General features: G+C 33.2%; 1 protein-coding gene across 2 annotated transcripts in view; it reads left to right on the top strand.

The window, feature by feature from the left end:
* The first annotated feature begins 218 nt into the window (after window positions 1–218).
* The window catches only part of LOC118193867 (protein-L-histidine N-pros-methyltransferase CARNMT1), a 30,336-nt gene continuing 17,941 nt past the window's right edge, over window positions 219–12,613 (top strand). The window contains exons 1-4 of one of the 2 annotated variants that reach the window (XM_035365028.2): window positions 219–456; window positions 4,499–4,648; window positions 9,424–9,622; window positions 10,270–10,430. In XM_035365028.2, coding sequence (XP_035220919.1) covers window positions 293–456; window positions 4,499–4,648; window positions 9,424–9,622; window positions 10,270–10,430 — 674 coding nt within the window. In that variant the 5' untranslated portion in view covers window positions 219–292. The remainder of the gene's footprint in view (window positions 457–4,498; window positions 4,649–9,423; window positions 9,623–10,269; window positions 10,431–12,613) is intronic. The other variant, XM_035365029.2, reaches the window with a different exon arrangement.

Genomic DNA, 12,613 nt, shown 5'->3' with positions numbered 1-12,613 from the left:
TCTAAAAACAAGAACTATATTTATTATCAAATGTGTCTTTTATTTCCTACGTTTTTTTAACATTACTCCATAACTTGCGTATCTGAAATCTTTATCACTTTCTCTCTCTTTTTCTTTTTGATTAATTTTCAAGGATTGAAGTAAAGGACAAGTAATGAAAAAACACTATCCTTTTATATTTCGTTATCTGATTGGTAAAGGAGATAAGCCTCCATAGATGTGCACATGTTGCTTTTCGCAGCTGGCAGCGTTTATTATTTTTGTTTGTTGAAGTAGATGCTCTTTTGAAAGAATGGAAGCGAGTATTGAACAGTCTACCGGTGAAGTTATTAAAACTGAAGTTTCAAATGAAGTAGTGACTGAATCTAACAGAAATGATGAAAATTCTGTAGAAACTGATGATGATTTGGAAAGGAAACATTTTCAGCGTATTGTGAATGCTTTTCGAAGTTACAAGTTTGTACTCTTTTACTATATATTTTATGTAGAGTGGAATGAACTCGAAATATTTCATTGTTACATATGAGCTCTTAAGTATTCGTATATTATAATTATTTATTTGATGAAGTTTCATCCCTTTTATTTCATTTGAACTTTTCAAACGTTTTCAAACATTATTTAATGTTTATGATGATTTTCAAATCATGATAAAGGGTGTTAAAGACCTAGCTGTTAAGGACTAGTATTATGAAAGCAAGTATAGTGCGTAATTAATTCGGGATTCTTAATCTGAATGGAAAATCTTAAGATTCTTACATCTTAAGAATCTTAAGATTGAATCTTAACAAAACAATTGGTTGGAGAAGACTGGAGTTCCTTTTGTGTATTTCAGCATAGTTCTTGCTTATTTCAGTGTTTGTGATGTCTGATATTATCGTGAAATAAATTTCCATCAGAAAATTCTTTAGATTTGATTGGAATTACTGAAAGGATTTACACTTGACGGCTATTGAAAACTCAGGTTTTTGTCAATTCTTGTTAATAGCTATTTAAAGCTCTCAACAAAAGATCATAGTACTTCTTCTACTTCTCCCCCTCCCTGGTGTTTACAATTACCGTTCAGCTGCTGAAAGGTGCAATTCTGAAAGTCAACCGCATTGTTGCAAGCTTGTGACAGTATCACCAGGGAAGATCTGTCGCCCATATTCGTAATCTAGCGTTAATATATCTAATTATTTGATTGCTTAAATAAGGAGCTGTGTGTTTGATTTAATTGGAACTCAAACTTTGCTGAGAAATTTTAAATGAACTCAAAACATTTTTTTTTGTTTTCAGTTTTAAACATTGATAGATAGTTTTACTCAGCTGTTGTTTTGATAAAGTAGCACCGAAATTTTTTGGAAAGAAGGGAAATAAGTGTTCTATGGTGTTATAAAGTCTGCTAAACTACTTTTGGATCAAGAATATTTCTTGTCATTTTAGCATTTATTTTTGGATTTCTACCTAAAATTTTTGTAATGCTTTACAGAGCAAATTTTGTCATAAAACATGAAATGGTTACAGTAGACTGAAGGGTACCCCTTGTATTATCGCAAAGTTGTTGTTTCATTTATCACCAATATGTTGTTTCGTTTATTGCCAAGTTGTTGTTTTATTTATGGTACCCTGAGTAGTTGAATGTTATAGAAACCCCATTATGACGTAATCGGTTGCCGTGACTGCAGTAAATTTTGAATAATGGGATGTTTTGTAAGGGCTTGCGGTGTGTGTTAGTTAGAAAGTACACTGCTGTTTTGTTATTAAGACGGTGGAATGGCTGAATGTAGTAAGATTAATTTGATGTTTCTGTACAATTTGAAATGAAAGGGAAAAAGAGCATTAATTGACTGGTGCGTAAATGAAGGTTTACTTAGTAGCCATTTTCCAGACATTATTTTTATGAATTTATGTAGCGATGTCGATATACGGATTCAAGGTCAGATAATTTTAGGAAGTTTTTGGATGCTGTTAAGGAATTTTGTGTGTCACAGACTGAAGATGAAGAAATTACTAAATAATTACTAAAGTGAATATTTACTTTGTGTAGTGCTTGGATGCATAAGAGGTTTTTCCTTTTGAAACTACTCTGATATGCGTCCTCAAGTCGCCAAAAATATTTGGCAAGAAACTTCACGCTGCTATATTACTATCTAAATTTTTTGTCTACATTTCGAACTTTAAGCCTAAAATGTCTCCAAAAACATGGTTTTCGCACATGCAAAAACTACGTTTTGAACACACGATTTAAGCTAAAAATCCGAAACAAAAACAAAAAACTTAGATAGCAAAAACATAAAGTTTCTAACCAAAAATATTTGACAAGAATCCATGTACACAGCGACATGTTTTAACTTAAAAAAACATCTACGAATGGCAATCTGTAGGCAACGAACGAATCTACGAACTACGCACACCTCGCTTTAATAAATTAACATAACAACAATAAATTTAAAAGAATACCATGTACACAGCGTTCTGTTTCAACTTAAAAAAACATCTACGAATTGCACAGTCTACACTAAAAACAAATCAAGAAAATAACGGGTTTTCATCCGCAGAGAACCCGTTGGCGCCGTTGCGTTTTTACTCGCCAAGTTCGTGGTTCATCGACGATAATCCGAGCCGTAAACGTGATTTTTAGTGCATGTAAATTCAAGTTAGCAGATAAAACAATATATTAAGCATATTGTAGTAAAAATTCACAGATAATAAGCATGTAGATGTAAAACTAACCGGTTAAACGTGATACACGAAAATTGTATTAAATTCAAGTTAGCACAGAAAAGAATATATTAAGCATAAGAGTATTTATAACGGAAATAAAAATTCATTTAAAAACATAAATTAGTATTAACATATTGAAATTAACCGGTTAAACGTGACATACGAAAAAAATTTGTCTTAAATTCCAGTTAACACAGAAAACAATATATTCCTTACTCCAGCAGTGGTTTGCTAATTTTGATGACCATGGTGATGCATCAAACTATTCTGTCATCCTAGATAATCAATAATATTTTTTTATTTCAATTTAATCATCTATTTATGTCACACCTGCCATCCTCTGAAAGGTTATTGTTAGAAAGGCATTAACAATATATTATCTTGTTTAAATTTTACGCCATAAAAATTGATTTATTCTCAGAATTTTAGATGACAATAACGAATACTAAAAATAAAAACATTACTTAATTATTTAAAATGCACATTTTTGCGGTCTACGAAAACAAATTACTTTAGACGTTGGAAACCTCATGGTTCTTAGAGCTGTTCATAATTAAGAACACAACATGAACAGCCGTGTTACAAATTAGCATTCACCCCTCCTTTCATCCCGAACCGAGAACCGGCATCTATCTACGAAAATATTTCTATTTATTCGTTGTTAAAAAATTCAGAAAAAATAATAATAAATAAGAGAAGAATAATATAAATCTGCAAATGCGAACAAAGACAGTGATAATTCAACAAAATAAACGCAAAAGGAGTGGTTGCATACTTCGAACAAGGGAATAGGATATATCCAATGGGTTACCAGGTTTGAACTATTATCGCCAAAGTTGGCGATGTTTACATTTACCGGGTTCTCTGCGGAAGTGCTTCCAAATAAACTAAAATAAATTTCAGACAATTAAAAAAAAACAAAAACAATAAAAACGGAAATTCATACAAAAAACAATGAATATAACATTCTACAAAATAAAAACAATAAAATAAAATGCACTTACCACAATGAAAGCTTCTTTTAAAAGCAGAAATATCTTTCCCCCCTATCTTCTCAGATACAGAGCATGCAAAGTCCAAAATACATTCGTTAATAAAATTTCACCAGTCACACAACGTCTGTGAAGAAAACTTCCACGATTTTGCTATATCACATGCCTTCCTACGATTCAAAATTTCGAAAGTAACAATAAAAACTTCCTCCAACGTTAACTTGCTACACGAAAGCCAAGATCCAAACCTTAAACTCCGCTGACACCCACATACTTTATTAGCAACAATTTTACTGCAAGTCTCTCAGAAACACCATTTTTCGTCCGAGTTCCCATATCAGCTCCACATTTCGGACACGTCAAACTCCGTTTTAAAAGTCCCGACTCCCACAGAAATTCCAAAAATACACTACGATCCCCATAAATACATCCGTGAACAAAAGACTCGTTAATAACTCCAACATCGTACCTTTTCATACTAAATTTACTCTGCACACAATCTAAAATACGCGGCTGAAACCTTCCCACCATGTCTTTCATTGCAACATAGGCCATTTCAAAAACACACGCGACACGAACCAACTAGCAATTATTAAACTACTCCACCAAAAAATTTTTCAACATCGACATGGTTGCCGTACAACACGCAATCGCGCCAAAAACCAGCGCAAAACACATATCGCCACATTTGGTGAAATTAGGGCGTTTATCAGAGTTGTACCTTCCTTTTTTATGTTATTTTATTGTTTGGTTTAAAATGTGGTTTATTGAGATTATGTATTTTTTGTTTCCCTCTACGGTAGAATTGGATGCTCCTGTGACTTTTTAAATGAAAATATATCGATGTGTACGTGGACAAAGTCAATGGAGTGCGCAATGCCAAGTTTGTGCAATTCTCTGATGTTTTTTTTAAGTGAAAATAGGTCGATGTGTACATGGATAAAGTCAAGGGAGTGAGTATGCAATCCTTGTTTGTACAATTCTGTGATGTTTTTTTAAGTGAAAATAGGTCAATGTGTACATGGATACCGAGTTTATTCACTTCTTTGACTTGTTATTTTGTCTTTTTGTAGCGCCGCTTTTTATTACTGAAAACGCTGCAACACAAAACCAAATTAACAAGTCAAAGAATTGCACAAACTCGGTATCCATGTGCTGCCATAAAGTGTCAATTTTCGCCAAGGGGTACCCATAAATATACTTTTACCCAGGAAATTTTTTTAGTTGAAATTTTTATTGCATTTGAGTGAAATCTAAATTACCAGGTATTACCAGATACCTTAAAATACCACATATTAGAAAGAGGTCCATTGCTGGGATTTAATTTTCTCCTAAATGTGTTCCAAAGCTGTTAAAAATTTTTGTATAAGAGGCCTCTGGAAATAATTTTGTGACTGAGATGATAGAAATTAGAATTCATATGTCGTGTTTTTCTGAAAAACCATTCAATTGAATTAAAGATGGAAGGTGTAGAGTAATTTTTTCAGATAAAAGTTGTACATTTCATGCAGCCTTAAAATTTAAAATATAACATTATTCATATTAAATCTGTGATTCTCGTGCGTATTACTATTGACTTGTTGTTTTTGGCAGAAATGTCACGAAAATTGGCGGAGATCTTGCCAAACTTGCTTCTGTATTTCCAGAAGAGTTTGAAGGACCATATCTCCCCTTATTTAGTTAGATAATCTACAGATATAGCACTAAAAATGTAAGTAAATACAGTCAAAAGTCGTTAATTCGGACACCCATAATCCAGAATGATCTATAATCCGGACCTCAAAGCTACAAACTTTCTGCGCATGCGTCGCATTGACGGTATGTTTCGAAGTCCATTAAACAAAAAGTGGAATTCCTGCAAAAAATGGATAAAGGCATATCCTTTGTTTATCTAACCATTCCGAAATCTGTTTATAAATTTCACGCTGCTCTGAGGCAGGGGGGGAACGCCTCGCCACGCGATGAATTGGAAGTTGGTCTGTTGGCACTATCCTTATCTTCAGGGCAGATGATTTTATTTGGCGTAAATTTCCTTACTAAATGTAGTATTTCATCTCGATGTACTCCGTCTTTGATATGATTTAAATCAAATTCCTCGTCATTATAATTTGCTTCCGATAGCGAAGAAAGTGACACAGATGTTATAGAAAATGAAAAAATTTTGATTCACAAATTAGTCGGTATTCTCGACACAGCAATTATAGGACTTGAACAGCGGAACTTCGTAACTGAACAAGAAATTATATCTGTTTATAGAATTAAAGAGAAAGTATTATCGCATAAAAAATGAAGCAACTTAAACAACTTACATTGAAAGAAATGCTTAATAAAGTAAACAAATAAATATTAAGCTTTTTTTTTTTGTAAATTTTGATACCTTTTAGATCATAATTGTTCTTTATTTCATAAATTACGGTTTCATAATTTTGATTTTATAATTTCTGCATGCCATCTTACCAGATTTAAACTGATGATCTATAATCCGGAATCGCCGAAGTCCCGAAGAGTCCGGATTAATGACTTTTGACTATATAAGCTCAAACTTGCCCTAGTCATATTGGCTGAAGTTTGGAAGGAAAAGATTGCTTTTAATTTAATTAATAAATTAACAGATAAACTGACTTGTGAAAGATTAATTAGAGTTGCATAAAGCCAAAGCGGAGTTCACTGAATATGTTGTGACCTCTTGCTTATCCATTTTTAACACTAAATTGCACTGTTTGGTGAAAGTTTTCATTTGTCAAAAATGGTCAATGAGAAAATATGTAAGGATATTAGCTATATTTAAGTGATGATAATTAATAGTTTTAGCATCAATTTCAACATAAATTTTAGGTAAAAATATATTTACAGGTGCCTTTGGTGATTTTTGATGGTACATGGACACTGAGTTTGTGTAATTTTTTGACTTGTTATTTTGGCTTTGTGTAGTGGTGATTGCCACTACACAAATTTAAAGTAACAAGTCAAAGAATTGCACAAACTGAGTATCCATGTACACATTGACCTATTTTCACTTAAAAAAACATCAGAGAATTCTACAAACTAGACATTGCACACTCCCTTTGTCCATATATACGTCAATCTATATTCACTTAAAAAGTCAGACGAGCAGCCAGTAAAAAATATGTAATCTCAGTAAACTAAATTTTAAATCAAACAATGAAATAACATAAGAAAATAAATTTATCTTAGTACTACACAAAGGAAATATCCACTTACCTTATTTGCAAATTATTGTGTCTTCAGTCAAACAAAATTCCTTAACAGCATTCAAAAACTTCTTAAAATTATTGGAACTAGAATCTGTATACTTGCGTCAAATAATAATAATAAAGACTCAATAATAAGACTCAAATAATAATAAATTCACAAAATAAGAGTAAAAAATATCCTCCGTTCGACCGTACGCATTTCTGAGGTTTGACCATACGCGTTTCATTACTACAAACAGGACACCTAATAATGGTTACTAAGTAAACCTTTATTTACACACCAGTCAAATAATGCTCTTTTCCCCTTTCTTTCCAAAGCGTACAGAAACTTCAAGTTAATCTTACCACATTTAGCCATTTTACCGTCTAAATCACAAAACAAGCAATATACTTCCTAACTAACACACACAACAAACCCTTATGAGTTTACCACAATCATGCAACCGATTTTGTCGTAATAGGGTTTCCATAACTACTCAGCTACTCAGGCTACATAAATGAAACAACAACTTAGCGATAAATGAATAACCTCATGATAATACAAGGGGTTCCCTTCTCTCTATTCTAACCCAATATATTACCGACCTTATGGTTACCTATTTTGGTGACAGAGTACATTGCCTGGTGATTTTTTTTTTAAAGATTTGGCAGATAATCAAAAAGTACCTAGATCTCTCTAAACTGCATTATTTCAAAACTGTTATATAATTCTTATACATGACTCATGACACATGTACTTGCATAATGTTTCAACCAACAATAGTATTCTTGCGCTTTTCTTCTGACACCAGTTGTTACATTATTTTCTTCCTTCACGTTCGTACGTGGTTCATAGATTTGGAGTGAATAACAACAAAACTTGATGAAGTATCGAAACACACTTTACTTACCAATATTAATCAGATAGCTCCAAAATCACTTTTACAGTCCTCGAACTGTTATAAACACACTGACGTTCAGCGACACAGCCTTCACACTGTCGGGCAATAACGGTGGAGACAGCTTCACTGCATAGTACAGCTTCCGACTCTGCTGCATTGTTCTCAGAACTCCATGTACTCTCGAGACTCTCCACACTACAACTCGTGATGCACTCAACGATACACAAGAGTATAACTCTCGACTCAGCACAGTCTAAGACAAAACTCGCCGATGTGCTAGTTCGCGATACTCTAAAAGACTCTCGATGCACTTGATGACCAACTTGGCACTAGACTTCAAGACGCTCACTCGATGACTGACTATCAGCTCGCTAGCCGAGCACATAGGCACACTGACTGCGAACAAGCAGGGTTTATATAGTTTTTGGTTTGTGTTTGAGAACATTCTGGGCTAAGCCGGTAAAAATTCATTCGGGAAGGTTCTCGAGCACAAGCCAAAAGCTATATAAACCCTGCTGGTCCACAGTCAGAGAGGACCTCGTTGAGAGGGCGAGTCAGTGAGTGGCTCATCTAGAGTGTGAGATAGTTAGTCTCGAGTTAGTTCGTGCGGAGTTGATTGAGTTGACAGCCAGACAGCAAGTGCCGAGTGGGTTGTCGAGTGCATCGAAGTGTCTCTTAGTGTATCGTGGTTAGTGCATCATCGAGAGAGTGTGTTCAGCTCCGGAAATGACGTGTTTAGTGCATCGTCGAGAAAGTGTGTTCAGCTCCGGAAATGACTGAACCGAAGAGTCGGGAGCTGTGCTCTGTGTCGTCGAGTGCATCACGAGTTGTAGCGTGGAGAGTCTCGAGAGTACATGGAGTTTCAAGAACAACCAAGTAGAGTCGTGAGCTGTATTCTGGTGCTTTGCAGTGAAGCTGTCTTCACCATTATAGCCTGATAACCTGAACGCTGTATTGCTGATTGTTCCAGCGAGTTTATAGTAGGTCTTCGACAACTGTTAAATGTGATTTTGGAGGGTTCCTGATTAATACCGGCCAATAAAGTGTGTTTCGATATTCCATCAAGTGCTGCCGTCGTTATTCACTCCAAATCCACACGAACCCCATACAAACGTGAAAGAAGAAATAACATAACAATGGGTGTCAGAAAGAAAAACGCAGCAATTGGTGTCAGAAGTGCCGCCTGTACGTTTCGTAACAGTATTGAAATATGCAAAATAAGATCTTAGTAGTCAAAAGGAATTAAGTAAAACCGCAGCAGTATTAATTTTAACCTGACCTTTGTATTGGAATCTACACATTTCTCCTTTACTTCTTTGTCTTGCTACTTGTTGCTTCTCTTTCTTGCTTCAAATATGTTGTAAAAATGTAAAAAGTATGAATGCTCTAGTAAAGTGGGCGTACATTTTTTGCTGGTTTAACTGAGTTTGTATGCATAAAAAATTGTCAAGCTGACCCTGACTGCAAATATATCTTTGCTACATTATATCCAATAGTATTTACGTCAAAGTTTGCGTAATTTTATATCATGTGCGAATATGTGCATATATTAGTTTATATTATGTGCATGTATAGATAACATTATATAATTATGTTATATAGAGAGATTTATATTTATTCATTCATTTATAGGCTACACAGTTTAAAAAGACTTTATAATTCCACAAAGTATATAAGTTCCTTACCTCAGTATCAGCAGGATCTGCTGAAAAATTACAGGTCTCACCTCGACAAAGTGCGAGTGGCAATTGAGCACAATTATGAAATTATAAAAATTATAATAAAAGATGTTGCTCATCTGTTTCAGAATGCAGATCATAGTAATGATATAGTAAGTAATATTTTAATGTGTTTGTAATATTTAATTGTAATTATTGTGTAATAGTTTTTTCAGTTAGAATGAGATTTTATTTATGAATATAAATTATCAAAATAAACTGCATTATTTCAGTATGTTTAAATTTATTTAAAGGGCATGCCTATTTTTTTTTCACTTTCAAGTTTTTTTATGTAATAGTTAAATAGGGTAACCTGTAGGGATGCACAACCTCTTTAGCAGAAGGGTCACTAACAGAAACAACTTGGTTGCCGAGGGCCAGTAACGTATGGAAATAATTTTCGAGGGGGGGATTCAATGCAATAATTTGCAATTCAGACATGTACCATATCAAATTTAAATTGATTTGGAGACCATTATGAATGTATGTAAGCAAAGAGGGATGGGGTTTTCCTTTTCCCTTGCATGTACTACTGAGCCCAAAACACCCAATTCATCTTGGGGGGCGGGGTACATTTTATGCTTGTGCATGATAATTTAATACTTGTATACAAATACTTTAATAAAAATGTGTAATAAATGTATTATCATTACTTTTGAAACCCGTTATGTAGAAGTGAAAAAAAAATTTAAGCATTTTTTTTTTTCATTTTTTAATAGTAATATGCAAGTTGTTAATGCACTTGTACTTTTGCTTCTAGAAAGTCATGAGCTCTGATGTGACTCCATTTGATATGGAGAAAGTTCAATCAATTTTCAAACAATTGTATCGAGAGTGGAGTATGGAAGGAAAAGAAGAACGGGATGCATCCTTCAAGCCTATATTGGATGAGATTTCTGAACGGTTTCCTCCTGATGAAATGTAAAGCTCTTTTTGTGTCATAGATGTATTGATGGTAATATTTTGAAATATGATGGATAAAGTAATTTAAAAATTCATTATTCTTATTTCTCTACTTTATATGCTTGATTTTAAAAATATTATATAATAAAATATATTGATAAATATGCAATAGTTCTTACATATCAGAGTTTTTACATATTAGTAAGAACCATTACAAATTGTTACTCATTATATTTTTTACTGGTGCACAATTTGTATATGGTATATGTTATTCAATATAGTACAGTACAAAGTCTCTAATCCGGATGTCCATTATCCATAATCCGGACCTCAAAGCCACAAACTTATGCATGCGCGTAAAGTGTTTACGCATGTGCGTTTGATGTGCATGTCCGCTACGCATGCGCATAAAGCCAGTAAAGCATTTACTCATGCGCACTTCCGATAGTGAAGAAAGTATCAGAGAACGTTATTGAGAACAAAAAAATTTCGATCGACAAGTTAGTGGGTATTCTCGACACAGCAATTACAGGACTTGAACAGTGGAACTTTGTAACTGAACAAGAAATTATGTCTGTTTATAGAATTAAAGAGGAAGTATTAGCACAAAAAATGAAGCTACTTAAACAACTTACATTGAAAGAAAAGTTTACTAAAGTAAACAAATAAATATTAAGCTTTTTTGGTAAATTTTGATACTCTTTAGATCATGATTGCTCTTTATTTCATAAATTACGGTTTCATATTTTTAATTGTATTATTTCTGCATGCCATCTTACCAGATTTAAATTGATGATCTATAATCCGGAATCGTCCGACGAGTCCGGATTATGGACTTCTTACTCTATATATTTTATAAAGTCCCGACGAGTCTGGATTACGGACTTTGTACTGTATATATATATTTTGTAGTTGTTGTTTGAAGTAAAAATTTCTATATTGCCGAGGAAATTCAAATATCCATCACAGATTTAATTCAGCTTGTTTTTCCATCAGCTATTCTGAGTATGGTAAAGCAAAGGATCCACTAACAAACAAAAATAATTACAAAAAAGTTATGTTTTAAAGTAGAGAAATAGATAATTGTACAGTGATATTAGATTATTTTGTCCTAGTATTTAGAATAAAAGTCTAAAATAATATTGTCTTGAAGAAAAAAGTATTATGTTCCCATATAAGACTACACAGAAAGAAATGGAAAATTATTGTGCAGTTCTGGTAATTAATAATCATAGATATCATGCTATTTGTGAATGGTTCGCCTGACAGTTTTTTAAACTTACCAAAGTGCAGTCCAGTACAAAGTCCAAGATCTGGAATATTTGGGACTTTGGTGTTTCTGGGTTAAAAAAAATTCTGGCTTTTTAGCTCAACTTAAGTCTAATAAGATGACATATAGAAACTGTAAAAGAAGAAAGAAATGTTTTGGATCAAGAAAGATTTTTTTCCAAATCACCTCCATGTGAAATTAAAGTGCGAATAGAAGCCGGAATGGTTAGATTTTCTTGTTTTAAAACCATATTATCAATATTCACAATTTTATTAGTTGATTGATGATTGAGGTATTGTCATCAAATATAAGACTTCAATTATATCATCATTTAGCATTTCTTTTTATATTCCCATTATTTGGAAAATTTTGCTTTTTCTTGTGATATCCAAAAACATTCAGATTCACTACTGTCATCATCATCATGAAATTTGGTTTCTGGCTATAAATTATGCTAAGCATCTGAAGATATATCCTTTCATGATCTTGCAATGTTTTACACATGAAATTTTACATTCAAATATTTCTAGAATTCTTGACTAATCTTATTGCAGCATTAGTTTCTAAAAAACTACTTTATGTATGCATTTTGGCGCATGCAAAATTTTGATGTACATTGGCTGATTAACAGATGTACAGTTTCAAGGGAACAGTAAAATTAAAACATTATCATTTCCTAAAACTGTAATTTTGATAATAGACAGAGCAAAATCATAAGCTGCTTCATGTCAAAACGGTAAGGGAAGAGCACAATTTGCTATGTTAATTGAGGTTCCTCGGAATCTAATTTTTTCTCCTTTCCCTGCAGTTATGCCAACAAAGGAAAACCCGTATGAGTGACAGCTTACAACTAATAAATGTGTTTTGGAGTTTTACTTATTGTTTAGATAAAACGAAAAATACTAACTCCCCACCCAATGGTTCAAGGGCT

Source organism: Stegodyphus dumicola, chromosome 8 (assembly GCF_044657685.1).
Source record: "Stegodyphus dumicola isolate Sdum_Otavi_A_Nest chromosome 8, ASM4465768v1".
NCBI classification, from domain to species: domain Eukaryota; kingdom Metazoa; phylum Arthropoda; class Arachnida; order Araneae; family Eresidae; genus Stegodyphus; species Stegodyphus dumicola.
The sequence above is the reverse complement of the archived record's forward strand: the minus strand, read 5'-3'. Positions and strand labels throughout refer to the sequence as shown.